The 17,715-nt window shown below is 51.9% G+C and overlaps 1 protein-coding gene across 6 annotated transcripts in view; it reads right to left on the bottom strand.

Annotated features, from left to right (window-relative positions):
* Positions 1-3,469: 3,469 nt before the first annotated feature.
* ZFPM1 (zinc finger protein, FOG family member 1) overlaps positions 3,470-17,715 on the bottom strand; it is a 131,071-nt gene continuing 116,825 nt past the window's right edge. For 5 of the 6 annotated variants that reach the window (XM_077931608.1, XM_028739954.2, XM_077931609.1 and 2 more), the window contains 6 exons: positions 17,103-17,208; positions 13,999-14,208; positions 12,888-13,112; positions 11,933-12,028; positions 9,850-10,005; positions 3,470-7,587 (listed from right to left, as the gene is read on the bottom strand). In XM_077931608.1, coding sequence (XP_077787734.1) covers positions 5,303-7,587; positions 9,850-10,005; positions 11,933-12,028; positions 12,888-13,112; positions 13,999-14,208; positions 17,103-17,208 — 3,078 coding nt within the window. In that variant the 3' untranslated portion in view covers positions 3,470-5,302. The remainder of the gene's footprint in view (positions 7,588-9,849; positions 10,006-11,932; positions 12,029-12,887; positions 13,113-13,998; positions 14,209-17,102; positions 17,209-17,715) is intronic. The other variant, XM_077931607.1, reaches the window with a different exon arrangement.

The following is a 17,715-nucleotide window of genomic DNA, read 5'->3' on the forward strand; positions in this document are numbered from 1 at the left end:
ATAAAGTGCCACATCCATAGATGACACACAGCAGGAGGAGGAAGAAGGGGAGGTGGTGCCTAAAGGTGGGAGCCAGATCTGGAAAGGTTGACCACAGCTCTAGGGGAAGTGTCTGACTGTAACGAAGGAAGAGGGTGGTTTCCACCCACTCCTCTACTGACCTTTGAATCTTAAATATGAGGGCGCAGAAGACGTGGCTTTGTGGCCATGCCGAGCTGGAGTTCCCCCTGAGTTTCGTCCAGACCTAGAGTTTTATCCAGCTGGTACCAGTCTCCTGCCTTCCAGATATTTTGAACCACATCTCTGATCAGCCCCAGCCAACAGACTGGTTTCGGGCACTTCAAGACATTTGCTGTTTTGGGGTAGGATTCCATCACATGCAGGTAGTGCAGTTAGTTGGGAGGTCTTGTGAAACAAGCTTGCTTCCCCAAAGGAGTGGACTTTATGTAATAAGGGAAGTGACTGAAATGTCCTGAAAAGTATGGATGCTTGCTTTGCTGCAACATCATCTAAACTCCCCACAAACAAATCAGGATGAATGCTCAATAAAACAGGCCACCTGGAAGAGATCTTGGTCTCAGACCTAGTTTCCAGTGCCAGAGGCCTTGGGGCATAAATCCTTCAGGCAGAGATGCCAACACCCAGTCCTGTTTGGAAATTATGCATTCCAATTTTGAAAGCCTTATCCCAAACCCTATAAATAAGGGTGCTCACTGGGAGAGAAATGCATTCTGCACAAGCTCAGGAGCAGTATATCCTTTTTTAACTACACATGTTCCAGGGGTTGACCCATGGCACTAAAACATAGGTTCATGGGCTGAATTCTTGCTCATATCAAGCTGTATGTGGCTGTTGACAATAATGAGATAGATGGACCAATCATATGATGCAGTATAAAACTTCCCAAGATTCTTCCTGTTTTTCATAGCTCAGCTGTAGAGCATTTGCTTTGCATGCAGAAGGAACCACGTCCAGTTCCCAGCATCTTCAGGTAGGGCAGGGAATGCTCCCTGCCTGAAACCCTGGAGAGCAACTGCAAGTCAGTGCAGACAACACTGAGCTAGATGGGCCAATGGTCTGACCTGGTATAAGGCAGCTTCCTACGCCCTATGAGTCCCTGCAGTGGCATTACTCTGGTGTCAGTGATGCAAATATGAAATGCAGGTAGGGAAACAACTTCTTGTGGCTACTAGCAGTGTTTTAGCGACACCCTGTGGCCAGAATCATTGCGGGAAATGCTGTTTAACAGGCAAACTTGCTCTATTGCTTGTCTTTGTTCACATTGAACAGAAGGCAGCAGGTTAATTAAAGCTGAATGTGTGGATATATCCAGGGTGGCTATATTGCCTACACCCAGCAACAGAAGTGTTTCCACTTGTTGGCCACATAGCCTCACACCGCTCCACCGCCTCTTCAAGTACAGTGGGTACCTCAGGTTAAGTACTTAATTCGTTCCGGAGGTCCGTTCTTAACCTGAAACTGTTCTTAACCTGAAGCACCACTTTCGCTAATGGGGCCTCCTGCTGCTGCCGTGCCGCCGGAGCACGATTTCTGTTCTCATCCTGAAGCAAAGTTCTTAACCTGAAGCACTATTTCTGGGTTAGCGGAGTCTGTAACCTGAAGCGTATGTAACCTGAGGTACCACTGTACTGTACTCCTTTCAAACTACTCACCCTGGGCAAGGAAAGAACTGTACTCTCCAGCAAAGCACCACAACAGTGGTTGTCATAACATCTTAGGAAGCACCATCAGGCAGGGGCAATAGGGCCCATGCATTGTATTTTTCAAACCAGACAGGTGGAGCAGTAAGGCACCAGAGGTCCTCTGGCCATACCATCTGTCCCAGTGTCCCAAGGCCCTATTAAACCAGAATTGTATAGCATTGCAGACTGGGGCTGATTCTGTCCCATATCTTGGAATGATGCTTCCTGAAGCTGCTAACTCTGTGGGACTTCCTTTGTGCTCAGTGGTCCAGAAACTGTTTTGTGCAGAATGCTGTTGTGGCAGGATTGCTGACAGGAACAAGACCCTGCCAGCATATGGCACCCCCTGTTCAAAGATCTGCACTGGCTACCAATTTGTTACCACGCCAAATTCAATGTGTTCCTCTTTGGAAAGCTACCAACAGCTTGTAACCAGTTTACATGAAGGACTGTCTGAAACCAGGCGCAGGGAACCTTTTGCTCTCCCAATGTTGCTTAAGTACAACTCCCATCAGCCACAGCATGCATGACTGACAGGGGTGATGGGAGTTGAAGTTCAGCAACTTCTGGGAGGTCCAAAGGTTCCCCACCCCTAGCCTAAACCTGAATGCAGCTCCTTGAAGGCTTCGATCTGCCAAGGTGGCACTCCTACAGTCATCACAAAATGTTTGCTCTGCATTCGTGAGAACTCAAGGCCTTTGGCATCAATGCTATGCTGACTGGCTTTAGGCAGGCCCCTGCACTGTTGTTTTTGATGCCTACTCAAACCTTTTTTGTTTAGGCCAGACATGTAATTTTATTAGGTGTGTTTTAAAAATCTGTTGATTTTATCTATATTTAGATAATGATTAAGCAATACGTAAATCTGTTAAAATTAATAAAACTTTTACAAGGGTTTGCAGATCTGGGGAACTGCCAGAATCTGAGACTGTGTTGAGTTTCCTCCTCTTCTACAGGCACACACACAAGCTTCTTGGCTTGCCTGAGGCTTGTGTCCTTTGGCCAGCCAATCTTTGTGCAAAGCCCATAAACAGGCAAAATACAAATAGTAGCTATGACAGCAGCAGGAAGGTTAGAGAGGCTAGGGGCAGATGTAGAAGCACCGGGGGGGGGGGGCTTGAACCTGTGGCCCTCCACATGTTGCTGAACTGCAATTCCCATACCCTTGAGCCGTTGGACATGATGTCTGAAGCGGATGGGGAGTTGGAGTTCAACATCTGCAGGGCAACAGGTTAGACACCTTCACTCTAGGGTGTCCTGGGGAGAGGCCCAATCAGGCGCCTGATCCATAATGTGTGGATCAGAAGGCTGGGAGAATATTCAGAAGCAGCGGCATGGGACTGTGCCACAGAGAAACATCTTCCATCGTTATACAAATGAAATGGGGACATGGGGTGTGGACATCAAGGCCAGAAGAAAGGCTTTGCTGTTACTGAATTAATTCTTACAGATTTCATATTGTGTTGACATGAAGGTGGCTTTGTTGACTTATTTTATAATTTGAGATTTGCTATATTTATTACGCTGAGGTTTTGTACCAATTGAGCTGGTTTCTGGGCTTCCCTTAGGAAGGAAAAGTGGAGTTTAAGCAATAAATGGAAGCAAATGAAACATCACAATTGCAAAAAATGGCTCTGTGATCATCCCCCCCCCCCCGACTATCTGATTCCATTCATCAGCAGCCAGGACTTCAAATCCTCTGGCAAAAGGGCCCCTTTTCACATGTATCCAGGCGCATCCACACCAATGGAAACCGGAGGCACAGATTTAGTAGACATTTATTTATGTACACACTTATACACACAGTTCCCAAGCAGAGAGGCCTTGCCTTCTCTCTTCAGTGCTCTCTTGTTTGCAATTCAGTTCCAGTCCACATCGATTCTACATAAACCCACCGGACGACAATTTGGGAAGGGAAAGGGAGAAATGCACACCCAGAGGCGGGGGAACCCTCCCTCCTACACCCCATTGCCTCTGCAGAAAGGGACCACCAGACAATGTGAGGGAGCTCCTTTGCTTTTGCTTTAAGAGGATGGACACCCTACCATCTGGTGCAAGCTACCTGGCTGAGGAATGCCTATGGATCCAACACCTGGTGCGTTCAGGCCACTATCCTAAGATGTCAAGGGGCAAAAGGAGTGGGAAAGAGTTCTGGGGCAAGTGTGGATGGACCATAAGGTGCTTTTTGCCTGGTCAGTGCACTGCAGTCCAGTCCCATTCTTTGCACAATGCCCACTGAAGTAGAAATAAACCCAGTTGTGTTATTTGGGCCTGGGGCGCTTCTAGTTGGCAGAGCTGTGCCTCACTCTTGATTGACTGCTCTAGAAGCACAGCCAGCTGCTCCCAAGGTCACCTGTATGGCATTCCACCCAATAGGCACTTGCAGGCTCAGAGCCTGCAGGCACCCAAGCTCCCACACCACTCCCAGGAGAGATTCGAGGCTAGTGCTGCCCCCCCCCCCCGCAGTGTGGCACCCAGTGCCCTGCCCCCCCCAAGCTATGCCTCTGCAATGGAAAGCCTGGTGCTTTCCACTGATCCACAGTTTAACCCCATAACTTTTTCAGACATCATGTCAAGAAATCAGGGTCTCCCTTGAGCATACACAGAGAATAGCTCCTTCACCACCAAGTGAAGACAGTTGCTCTCTCCCACCTCTCATAAGCCTTTGGGATGATGGGGAGCCAGTTCTGTACATGCTCAAGGAGTTGCTTCAGCATTCTGACTTCATATGCCAAAAGCAAAAATGGTGGGGCAGAAATAGGAGATGTGGGGGGGAAGCTTTTGTCCAGGAGCCCTGGCTTAAAGTGAAGCCCTGAAAAAATAAAAAGGAGACAGGTATATCTTGGGGGTCTCTCTGGGTATGGGAGGTCTTTCCCCAACACCCCTGGTGGAGAAAAATCCCCAAAATTTAGGAGAAAGGCATTGGGGAAATAGAAAGCAGAGATAGGAAGCAACTTGGGCCTCCAGAGGGGTTGGCTGAGTTGGGGGATGCACTAGAAAAGCAGAGAGGCTCCCATTCAGAAGCTGGCAACCTGGCCCTTTGCCCCAAGATTTCACCTGTGCAGCTGCTGCCCATTCTGAAATGCCGCCACTGTTATTGTTTTCAGGTCAATTCATTCTAGACAATCAGGGCTGGAGAAGGGGCAGAGCAGTGCATCTCTCCCCCCCCCCCCCGCAAACTGGCCTCAAACTCCCCCAGATGTAAAAATGAGGGTGGGTGGGGTAGAGTGATCCCTGATCTCTTATTAGCGCTGGGATTGAGAGGAAGGGTTTACACCGAGCCTGTGAGTTGGGGCACCCACTTTGTAAGGAAGACATCCCCATGGCTTCCTTCAGCTCCTCCGAGCCCCTGCGTGCAACTTGGCTGCCCCCCGCTCCAGGGCTCCACTGGCGCCTTAAGGAAGAACCTGCCCCCTTTCCACAGCCCTAGTGCAAAAACAACCCTTCCCCAGGTCCAGAGCAGGGGGCATGGGGCGCTCTCGACGGCAGGAGAGTCCATCACGACTGGCTGCTCCCAAGCCCTACGTCCCCCCATAGCCATGAGTGGCCAGAGGCTGTGATTCCAGGATGCCAAACAACACCCAGGCCTGGACGAGGCTTTACTTGACGTGCTCGGCAGCGTGTGAGGAGCAGTAGTACTTCTTGTGGGCAATGAAGGTCGACAGGCTGCTGAACTTGATGTTGCAGAGGCGGCAGTACCTGTGGTTGCCGTTGGCCACAGGGGTGGGGGGTCCTTTGCCCAGTGGGGTCTGCATGCTTTTGTCCGTGTAGCCAGGAGGGGCGTTGGGTGTTGCCTCGGGCAAGGGGGAGATGGGCAAGGGGGCAGGAGGGGAGAGGGGGAGAAGGGGCTGTGGGGAGACGGTAGGGCGCGGGCTCCCGTTGGAGACGGAAGGAGTGGGAGGCTCCTTGCCGTTGAAGCTGTCCTTGCGCAGTCTGGGGAGGGGCTGTGGCGGGGAGGCAGTGGGCAGCGGCGGGAGCAGGCTGCCCTCCGCCAGCGTCCGGGTGGCCTCTATCAACGTGGCGCCAGCCACCGTTTTGGCAACAAATAGGCCGTGGGCATTGCGGAAGTGCTCCACCAAGTCTCCCTTAATGGCTCCGTTGAGCGGGCAGTAGGGGCACACCACCAGGGGCACCTTGGCGCCTGGGAGGTGCAGGGCTTTGGCATCCAGGTAGCGCTGCGGAAGCGAGTCCAGGCCAGGGAAGGCAGCCGGGGGTGCTGCAGGGCTCACAGAAGGGACCCCCTTCTCTACTTTGACTAATGCCGCTTCAGGTTCCTCGCTCAGCCCTTCGGGGCTGCCCCGAGGTTTCGGCACAGCTGGGACGGCCCCTTTGATCTTCTGCAGCTGCTCGAGTGTGCTAGGCTGCAAGGGTGTGGCCGGGCAGTAGTACTTCTTGTGAGCCAGGTAGCTGTCCAGGCTGTGGAAGCTGATGCGGCAGGCCGTGCACTCGTGGTAGTCGGCCAGCGGCAGGAGGGAAGCCGGCAGCACTTCCGCACCGCTGTGGAGGCGGGGCTTCTTGCTCAGGTCAATGGGGCCGTCCGTGTCGGGGCTCGAGCTAGGAGAGGGGGCAGCCTTGACCACGGGAATGAGAGCTGGGACCACGGGGGGCACCTCGGGGTGGGTGGCATCCGGGGCACCGCTGAGCTGGTTGGCGGCATTGTGGATTTCGTACAGCTTGCGCCGCTTGCGTGTACGGATCGGCTGGGGGAGGAAGGGCACCTTGCCCGCAGCGCCAGCCCGCCGCAGTGGCGGGTCGTGGCGGGAGGCACAGTAGTAGCGCTTGTGCACCATGTACGTCTCATGGCGGCTGAAGCGGATGTTGCAGGCTTCGCACACAGTCCGGCTAGGGTCATCGTCTGGCTCCTCCATGGAGCTGCCCCCAGGGCTCCGGCTGTCCTCACTGATGCGCCCCGTCCCATCGGCCTCAGGGGAGGGGCTGGTTTTTGCCCCACTCTCCTCCACCTTGATCTCTTGCTTGACCTCTGGGACACTGGGTGGGCTGGCGCCTGGCCCAGCTTCCCCCTCAATTGTGGCCTTGCTGTCTCCCGGTAGTGGGGGCGAGAGGAGGACTCCAGGTGTGGGAGGGCCTTTGGGGGGCACTGAAGGAGCCGCCTTCAGCTTGCGAGGGCCGGGGGGGCTCTCTTCTGCCAAGCGGCGGCTGGAGCAGTACAGCCGCTTGTGGACGTAGTAGTTGTTGATGTTGTTGAAGGTGATCTCGCACTCAAAGCAGGTGGCGCCCTTGGGCACTGGGGTGCCTGGGAAGAGGACAGGGGGCACCACGGTGTGGCCTTGCTTCAGGCGGCTGTGCACCAGCTCCGACATCTTGGCCAGGATCTCTGAAGCTTGGGGCACCACCGTAGCCTCGTGGCCAAACATGTACTGGGGGAGAAATATTGTGCCACCAGGTGTACTCGACCCGGGCTCGCTGGGCACTGGGCTGGACCCGGGCGTGGGGCTGGTGATTTCAGACTTCACCTTTACTGAATGCAGGCTATGTGGAGAGGATGCGCGAGAGGAGGCGTCTGGCTCCAGCTCAGGACCAGCGGTTGCCCCTGTCTGGGAGGTCCCCTTGAGGGCTTCCCCCTCGTCTTCAGGCTCCTCCTTGATCTGCACTACTGTCACCCCATCCCCCAGTGTGGAGGAGAAACCTTCTTGGGGTGGGGAGCCATTTGCCGCTTCCTCCGTAGGGGGCGCCATCACCCCCTGTGTTGCCAGTTTGGCAGGGGTGTCCAGCTGGCTCTGGGCAGCTTTGGGCTCCAGGCCTGGCAGTACAGCTGCAGCAGTGCTGTGCAGGACTACGTGCTGTTGGAGGCTGGGCAAGCAGTCAGCCACATAGCCACAGAAGCTGCACTTGAAGGTGGAGGCTGGGCCCGGCGTGTTCAGACCTGTAGGGAGAAGGGAGAGGTGCTTAGGTAGTAGCTCGGCCATATCCTCACAGCCCTGAGGTGGCTGGCTGTAGCATTGTCACTGAATCTTGTAATTTTTGGCTCAGAGATCCACTGATTCTGGCTGCTTGTAAAGCTTGCCTGGGAAGCAAAATGGAAATTATTCCCCCCAGATTCTTCTCGGGCTCAGATTAAAATCCTATCTAGAAAAGAACAAGTCCTGCTCCACTCCAATTCCTCCCTAACACTGGCCACATACCTTCTTCCTTAATGCTTGGCCAGTAGTAGAAAGGAAGGGATTTGGGGAAATGTACTTTTCCCAACACTACTGGCCAATAGCACTAGGAAAACTACTTTGCCCAGTGCTCCAAGCTCCTAGGTAGCCAAAGAGTGGGGAGAGGGAGGGAGATTTCCTCCCTTCCACTGCTCCTCTGGCCCAGGCAGCAAGTCATGTAGACAGGCGGGGAATGGGAAGATTCAAACCCTGTTGCTTTACCACAGTCCCATAATGAGGTCTGAATTAGCTTGGAATCGAACTCAGAATGAACTGAGGACGTTTCCAAGTCACAGAGGAAAGCAATTCTGCTTTCTGAGCCTGACAAGGGGCATTCATCTCATCATTAGTTCCCCGAGTATGCTTCTTCCACAAATGCTTGGATGTGTATGTGACACCACAGATAAGCCCCTCTGTGGATGCAACTCCCAAACTGACTCAAATCTCTGCAAGTTCCTGTCTTCTTAAAACAATTTATGGCAGGCCATCCCCTTAATATTATTATTAAATAAAGTAAAAATAAATACCGTATTTTTTGACCTATAAGACACACTTTTTCCCCCTCCAAAAATGAAGGGGAAATGTGTGTGCGTCTTATGGGGCGAATGCAGACTCCTTGGCTTCAGCGATAGCAACGCGAAGCCTCCGAAGCCTGCGCTTCGGAGGCTTCGCGTTGCTTCCGCTGAAGCCAGGAGAGTCTGCTCTTTGAGGCTGGTGGTGGGGGAAAGCAGCGCTTCCCCCATTGCCAGCCCCAGAGGATGGGGGGCAGCGGGAAGGCGCGTGACGCCTTGCCGCTACTCTCCAACCCGGGTTTGAGGCTGGCGGTGGGGAAAGCAGCCTTCCCCCATCGCCAGCCCCAGAGGATGGGGGGCAGCGGGAAGGCGCGCGACGCCTTCCCGCTACTCTCCAACCCGGGTTTGAGGCTGGCAGTGGGGAAAGCAGCCTTCCCCCATCGCCAGCCCCAGAGGATGGGGGGCAGCGGGAAGGCGCGCGACGCCTTGCCGCTACTCTCCAACCCGGGTTTGAGGCTGGCGGTGGGGAAAGCAGCCTTCCCCCATCGCCAGCCCCAGAGGATGGGGGGCAGCGGGAAGGGGCGCGACGCCTTGCCGCTACTCTCCAACCCGGCTTCGAGGCTGGCGGTGGGGAAAGCAGCGCTTTCCCCATTGCCAGCCCCAGAGGATGGGGGGCAGCGGGAAGGGGCGCGACGCCTTGCCGCTACTCTCCAACCCGGCTTCGAGGCTGGCGGTGGGGAAAGCAGCGCTTTCCCCATTGCCAGCCCCAGAGGATGGGGGGCAGCAGGAAGGCGTGTGACGCCTTGCCGCTACTCTCCAACCCGGGTTTGAGGCTGGCGGTGGGGAAAGCAGCGCTTACCCCATCGCCAGCCCCAGAGGATGGGGGGCAGCGGGAAGGGGCGCGACGCCTTCCCGCTACTCTGCAACCCTCCTTTGGGCTTTTGCGGGAGATGGGGGAATTCCCCCACCTCCCGCAAAAACAGGCAAAAGCTGCACACTCTTTAAAGGGGCTCCTGCTGGCTTTTCCCAGAGGGGGGGAATTCCCCCACCTCCTAGAAAAGCCAGCAGGAGCCGCGCACCCTTTAAAGAGCGCACCGCTCTTGGGGGCTTTTCCCCGAGGAGGTCCTGGTAGCGCACAGGCTGCGTGCAGCCTGTCCACTGCTTCCAGAGCTGCGGGGGGGGATCATATTTTCCCCCTTGATTTCCCCCCCTGAAAACTAGGTGCGTCCTATAGGGCGAAAAATACGGTAATTATTAATTAAAACAATAATTATTAATATGATGATGATGGTAAGAACCACAACATAAACATTCTATCCCACCTCCACTGTAAAAAGCTCAAGGTGGTGTGCATAGCTCTTTCTCATTTTATCCTCATAACCACCCTGTGAGGCTGGCCTAGCTGGGATTTAAACCTGATCGCTTCCTGATCCTAGTTCTAGACCCAAACCACACCATGTCACGTGTCTGACTTACCTGGGGCCAGGGGCTTGGTGGCCGGGGCAGCAATGGTGGTGCTTTGGGCGTAGACCTCCCCCTTGGAACCTGGCTGGCAGATCATATGATTTGTGACCAGGTGACTGTAGAGAATGTCTCTGGTGGTGGAGATGAATCCGCAGCTGTGGCAGACGCCTGTAGAAACAAGGGAGAGCGCTAAGAAATCAAGATGTATGAAGCTGCCTTCAGGCTGAGACCGCCTACCAGCCCACCTAAATCCAGTGCCATCCACTCTGACTGGCAGCAGCTCTCCCAGGTCTCAGAGAGGGGTCCTTTCTGAGCCCTGATACTCAACTGCTTCCCTAATGGAAAATGCTTGGGATGAACCCAGGGACCTTCTGAATGCAGAACTGGTGCTATACCACTGAACCATGGCCTAATATTTTGTTGGGTTTTGAGTGTGAAGTGGGTGAGCAAGGGTGCGAGGCCAGCTGATGGTGGGAAGCACTGTTGACTGCAAAGAGGAGGACCTCCAGACAGCTCTGCTACACTACATGCAGAACAAGGCCACCTAAGACCACGCCCAGCCCATCTAGTCTAGCATCTTGTTCTCACAGTGGCCATTCAGATGCCTCTTCTGGGGGGCTCAGAAGCAAAACCAGAGTGCAACAGCAACTCTTCCCACTTGCGATTCCCAGCTGCTGGTGCTCAGAGTTACTGGGTGGTTTTCAACTATGTCTTACTCAAAACAGACCTATGGGATCAGTCCATTAGTTCTCATACGTCTCCTCTGAGTAAAACTGAGCTGAATACCACCCATACTGTCTCTGATCCTCAAGGTGGTATAATGCCATCATGAGTTGCCACTGGATTGTTGAGCGGGCAGGAGGACCAGCAGTTTTGTGTCTATTTATTTCATTTATATCCCACCTTTCCCTCCAAGGAGCTCAAGATGGCTTCCTGTTTGTGGAATGTTCTCCCCAGGGAGGCTCACCCCGACACTTTCAATACTTATCCTTAGGCACCAGGCAAAAACATTCCTCTTGTCCCAGGCCTTTGGCTAATTAAACAATCCATGGCCTTTTCAACTGTGGTTGGATCCAGGGGTATTGTTTTTGTTATGCATTTTTGTGTTTCTATATTGTAAACTGCCCTGTGATCCTTGGATGAAGGGCGGTATAAAAATTTACCGTAATTTTCGCCCTATAGGAAACGCACCTAGATTTTGGGGGGTGAAATAAAGGGGGAAATTTTTTTTTTCCCCAGGTGCGGGGCTGGGGCGGGGGAAGCTCGGATTTCCCCCGATGCCAGTCCCCAGAACAGGACCCAGAGCGATGCCGAAGCTGCGTGCAGCTTTGGCATCGCTTTGGGAGCTTGCGGGGCTGCAGGAGGGGAAAGCGGAGCTTCCTCCTCCCCCAGCCCCCAGAACGGGACCCAGAGCCATGCCGAAGCTGCGTGCAGCTTTGAAATCGCTCTGGGAGCTTGCAGGGCTGGAGGAGGGGCTTCCCCCTCCCCCAGCCCCCAGAACGGGACCCAGAGCCATGCCGAAGCTGCATGCAGCTTTGGCATCGCTCTGGGAGCTTGCTGGGCTGGAGGGGGGAAAGCCCTCCGCCAGCCTTCTAACCCAGTCGGGGGACAGCGGGAAAGGCGCACTGCGCCTCCCGCTGTCCCCCGAGTTTGCGGGGCTGGCGATGGGGAGGAGCAGGCTTCTCCCCACCGCCAGCCTTCTAACCAAGTCGGGGGACAGTGGGAAAGGCACGCTGCGCCTCTCCCGCTGTCCCCCGAGTTTGCGGGGCTGGCGGTGGGGCTCTCCTGAAGCCTGGAGAGCGAGAGGGGTCGGTGCGCACCGACCAGGGTCACCCAGTGAACTTCATGTCTATGTGCACCCCAGCCTCCCAGATTCTAGGTCCAACACACTATAACCATGACACCACACTGGCTAACATAGGATAAGCTACTCTGGGATGGGGACCATCTCACTTTTTTGTTTGAACCACTTCTAAAAAGCCTGTCCCCATTGAAACCAAACAGTGCTCTAACTAAGCAGTACTGCCAGTGGTCTACCTCTACGGAGCACTGCTTGTGAGCTGGATCTCTCACTCCAATATTGATTGGGGATTACCGTTCAGTGTGTCTGTGTGGACCTTCAGGTGACGCTCACAGTTGGCTTTTGTGGTGAAGGCAGAGTGGCAGATAAGGCACACAAATGGCCTCTCTCCTGAAAGAGAAGCCAGAAGGAGACAACAGCATGAGAAAGGTGACCACAAGACTTGTTCTATCACCCAAACAGCAGGGAAGGGCCCAGAGCATTTCAGTGCCCTTTATGTTGGAGAAACTGGACATGGAGGAAGGAGTTACTTTTTTCAGGGGCACAAATAGCCTCATGTATAGCCAGCCAAGCCAGCTGCTATATCAACAGCCCAGTGCTGTCTATGTAAGTGATTAAGGTGTGTCAGCTCATCAGTCAGTGAGTGGGTCTTGTGCTGTGTGTCAGGGTCAGTCTTGAGAAGTGAGTCAGAGTCTGTTATGCTTCAAATGGCTGGAGTTACTTGTATGTATGTATCTGTATCTGCAAAGACTACAAACTGTATGCACATATCAACATCTGGAACTGAAGCCTTATCTTCTGCTGCAGTAAAAATTTGGGACCTTAAGCTGCCTCTGTGTGGTGACTTGAACTGAGGGTAACTTCTGCTACAACATCACCTAAGATTCCCAACACTTTAGTAGACTACCGTATTCCCAGAGAAACATATCAGGATCTTCTGCAACGTTTCTGGGATGTAGCTGAAAAGCACCCCCTGCCAAAATGCTTTGCCAACCCAAATCCCCACAGCATCTGGAGGGCAGGAGGTTAGCTACCTTTGCTCTAAACTTTGCTGTGTCTTTTGCATGCCTTCACTCTTTGTCTCTGTTTCTCTCACTCACACAACACCCCCCCCCACCTTATGAAATGCTGCCCTTTTCCTGCAATCCAATTAGTTCAGTCTTCTTTAACACCTCCTCCTCATTCCTCCAACAAGCCCAAAGCCACCAGCCTCCCCCATCCCAGAAGGACAGAGGCAGCACCCTCGTACCACTGTGGCTCCGCATGTGTATCTCCAAGGAACTGGCGCTGGGGCAGCTCTTCTTGCACTGGGGGAAAGGGCAGATGCGCTCATTCGGATAGGCCTCCTTGGGCTTTTCATCCACCGTGGGAGACGTGGCGTTCTGGCGGCTGGCACAATAGTACATCAGATGGGCCTGCAAGTTCCTCTCGCTCCGGTACCAAATTCCGCAGTCCTTGCAGGGAAAGACGTCCTCTGGACAGAAGGGAGAAAGTCGGGGAGAGGGAGGGAGAAAATAAAATAAAGGAAGCACCAGCTATATCCATCTAGATTCCTTAACTCCAGCATCAAATGAAGGGGAGTCCACCACCTCCCAAGGTGACAGTCTCGCCTGCTATTGAACAGATAGTAGCCTCCAGAAATTCCTTCTAATAAGGAACATCAGAAGAGACCTATGGGATCAGGCCAGTAGCCAATCAAGTCCAGCATCCTGTCCCCACAATGTCCAACCAGATGTCTTTGAGATCATTTAGTATGAATCTGTCCACTTGGGCCCTGCCTTCTGGAGTGGCAGAAAAGAAATTTGCTCAATCCTCTGTGTGACAGCCCTTCAGATATAATCACCTCTGTGCTGCCTCTTTCCCAGGCTAAATATTAGCAACTCCTTCAACCTCTCTTTAGTCGTACCTTGTTTTGCGACCGGGATCTGTTCCGGAGCCCTGGCCGCTAGCCAAAAAAGGACGCAGGGCAAAGTGCTGCATCTGCGCATTGAGCGGTTTGCACTTCTGCGCAAGCGTGAAGCACAATTTAGCACTTCTGTGCATGCGTGAGCGGCATATCCAGAAGTAACCCATTCCGGTACTTCTGGGTTTGCTGCGGATGTTCACCGGAATGGACACTGGGCGAGGCAGACGTTCGTGGAGGTATTACTGTACAAAACTTGGGCTATGTACACATTGCTGGCTTAAAATTCAAGTGAGTGCATTAATTGTGCTAGGGGGACAAAGCACTTTCATCCTCTTTAATTGAGCCAAACCTCAATGTCCGTTTTGCCCTTCCACACAATAATGACCATCTGGAGGTGCCCTAAATTTGGGATCCAGGGGGCATAAGAAGCATGGGCCATATCCTGGGTACTTACTGTTCACAACCGCTGTGGCCAAGATGGCTGCCATGCCCGCTTGCTGTGGCAGAAGCTGGATTTCAGGGGCCAGTGCTGCTGGGTAAGAAGGCCCCTCAGGCTCAGTCTTCACGGTGTGGTTGGGAATCCCCATTGGCTCAGCCATGACAAACGCGCTCAGTGCGTCTCCTTCTGAGATGGCTTTGGTGGTTTTGCACCAGATAGAATCATCTGCAGATATGACAATGGGTGGGGAGAAAGACCATTAAATTAGATTAGCCACTTCTCAGTAAGAATGGTCACATTTGGGTTTCTTTCAGTTTCTCATTTCCCAAGTATTCAGTTCAGGTCTCCACACTTGCAATTTATTTTATTTCTTCTTTTTTTTAAGTCCTCATGTAGATCATCATCAACATTTTAGAGCTGATTTCTCTTAATATACACATTATCACAAAGTAGTTTCCACTGATATAATGCATATTTGCATGCTGTTTTTTTAAACTGCTATATCCTTTTTTAATTCCTTTCTTTGCACCATCCCTGTACCACTTAAAATATTAAAATATCTCCATGCGGTGTACAGAAAACTAAAGCAGCAACAGCAAAGACAACTTAAACAACAGATGTTACAAAAATACACACTGTTACATATGCAAAAATGTTAAAGGTAAAGGTCCAGTGGCAGACGACTCTGGGGTTGCACACTCATCTCGCTCTATAGGCCGAGGGAGCCAGCGTTTGTCCACAGCAGTGGCGTAGCGTGGGGGGTGCAGGGGGGGCCGGCCGCACCGGGTGCAACATCTGGGGTTAGGGCAAATCCATGGGTTAGGGGGCGCAAATCCACGGGTTAGGGGGCGCAAATTACTTGCCTTGCCCCAGGTGCTGACAACCCACGCTACGCCACTGGTCCACAGACAGCTTCCGGGTCATGTGGCCAGCATGACAAAAATGTTACATTAATACAAACGGCTAATAAAGATAGACCAACATAAATCGGGCACACCCACACTGTCTCCTCGCTCTTACCCAGGACTCCACCCATCCACTCTGACTCTCACTCAGGGTCCAAACAAGCTCACAGATCACCCACATAATTTGACAAAGAAGAGGGTTCTTCCTGGAAACTGCTGGCATCATCCTAGCCTCTCACTCCAGGCTTGCTTTCATGGGCAGGCACCAAAATGGGTGGAGCTTCCTAAGAGGTCTGTCCTGTTCAGCAGTTAATCACCTCCGCTGCACTCACCCACTTCCAGGGAGCAGAAAGTTGGGTGAGTTTCCTGGGAGGGGGTCCCAAGGATGGAAAAAGGACAGCTCTCCACTCGCAGCACTCTCTCTCCCTACTTCCAACTTCTTAGTTTACCATAATATGTGCATTGTACTCTAATGTATGCCTGTTGCTGGAGAATTGCAATGCAGAATTCGGAGAAGTGTGAATTTTGAAGAGTTTGCTGAGTTTTCATTCACGTATTGTTTCAGAAAGTGTGAATTTGGTAGGTTGGCTTTTAAATGTGAACTGAATCAAATTTCTCCTTCATGCCTACTTCTGAATAACCCCATGAAAAGCATAAGACAATTGGTTGGGGGGGGGGGGGGACACATTTTCTACCCTGAGCTAAATTCCAGTGTATCCTCAGAGGAGTAAAGTGTCCCAAAAGAAAGCCATGCTTGTTGGGTAGGCAGTTAAGGCTCTTTGCTTAGCTTAGATATTGTTTGGAAAATGCCATGGGATATGTTAACACTGGCCAGGATGAAAAGGCAGCCGAGTGACAGTAAGAAGCAGTTTCCTTCTTTTGTTTTGTTTGTTCCAGGATCTTTTTTCCCCCCAGAAAAAAAAACCCTGTTTGGGTACTTAACACTGCATCATGGCTATTGGTACACATAGATCGGAGTACCAGAGAAATAAATTCTCAATTAAAACCTGAAAGTGAGAAAAACTGAGGTTCAAATCCATACACAGTTCATTAAGTGGCCTTTTACAAATCACTATCTCAGCCTAATGTACCTTGCAGGGTTAGGCTGCAGCTAAACAGTTACTCTGAGTCCCCTCGGAGGCAAAAGGATAGGATGTACCGGTAAGTGGGACCAAATAAACTGAATAAATAAGAATAATGTTGTAGCAGCTGATGCATGCAATACACAAAGCCACCCAGAGGTGGCAGCATCAGCCCATGGCTTGTCAAAAGCTAGCATTAACCATTTCCTTCTCCCTCCCTGTTTGCCACTCTGCTGCCCATAGCTATGCCATCTTAATCTTTTTTTTCTTTTTACTCTCAGCCACCTGAAGGTCCCTTGCCTATTATCCTGGGCCTCCCCTATGGCTGGAACACTCTCCCTAAATGTTTCCACAGTACCACATCTGCCTGCCTTCATGTCTTTCTCTTGAAATCTGTCTCCAAACCCATTTCCCCCCAGGTGGGCTTTGGTTTAACTGTCAAACCCTCAGGCCCAACAGTAGTTATATTTTGGGTACATGCTACTGTAATTTGCCCACCTTCATTCCTTGTTATTTTCGTCTCTCCTTTCCTCTGCTATTTTCCATATTGTTTATCTTAGAGGGCAGAGGCCAATTTGTTGCCTATGATAATCTGAAGGGCAGTTACGTACGCTAATGGTGTTGTATATGTTGCGATAATCATCACCATCACCCTGAGCATTTACAGAGTGCTTTTGTGAGCTCAAAGTGCTACACACACACACACACACACACACACACACACACACACACACACTACTGTGTTGTAATCTGCACTGTTATGTTGTAATATGCACAACAACCCTCTAAGGTGGGCTAGTTTGATTATCCTCATATTGCAGACAGGGGCTGAGGGTTGGCCGAAGTGTGGCTTAATCAAAGGGAAACTGGAGAGAGGAGATGAAGATGTTCAGAGAAGATGAAACGGGATGGGACATCCCTCTGCCCAGAGAATGGACCAATTACAGAAAGACTAGGTTGTGGCTTAAGAAAACCCTTAGGAATCCAACTCTGCCCTTAAGTGCCAATAAAAAAAAAATCTGGCTCTGTTAAGCAACCCTGTTCTTGTTTTGAGAAAACACTACAGATCAAATGCCTCCAACTTGGCACCTCCAACTGCCAGGTGCCAAGAGGCCATTGTCCAAATACTTACCCTTCTTGTAGATCACGGAGTTGGTATTGCCTTCTCCAGAAACCAAGGGCAGCTTCAACAGCCAGCAGTTGTCATCTTCCAGCACCAGGGTCACGGGTGGGTTTGGCTAGAGACAGAAATATAAAAAACAACAACATATGTGTCACTTACACAACTGGACCCTCACCAGCACATTGTGGTTTCTTCACTTCAGCTGTTACCCTGGTTCCACATTGTGTGGAGTGTGTGTATCTACAGAGCACCCTTTGTCAACCAGGGGCCCTCCAAATATTTTGGGCTACAACTCAAGAACAGATGTCACACACCGGCCATTGAAATGTCCTGTGTGAACGTCTCAGCGAGCTAATTCCTCTAAAATAGACACTTGCATAAGTTTCATAAATGGGGGCGGCGGCGGCGGGGGGGGGGGGGGGGAAGAGGTTGAATAGACAACCTTCCAGGGGCCACATGCCAGTGATGGGAGGTTCCAGAGGCAAAAGTGAGTGGAACAACAAATGTAAATTTGACCTTTGTACAATAGGCTAGTTCCTACACCCATCCCTCTTTATCCTCCATGCAGACAAACAAGAGGTATTACCAGGGAGCAAAGGCACATTTCAGTCAGGGAAAAATG

The sequence above is a fragment of the Podarcis muralis genome, chromosome 7 (assembly GCF_964188315.1).
Source record: "Podarcis muralis chromosome 7, rPodMur119.hap1.1, whole genome shotgun sequence".
NCBI classification, from domain to species: domain Eukaryota; kingdom Metazoa; phylum Chordata; class Lepidosauria; order Squamata; family Lacertidae; genus Podarcis; species Podarcis muralis.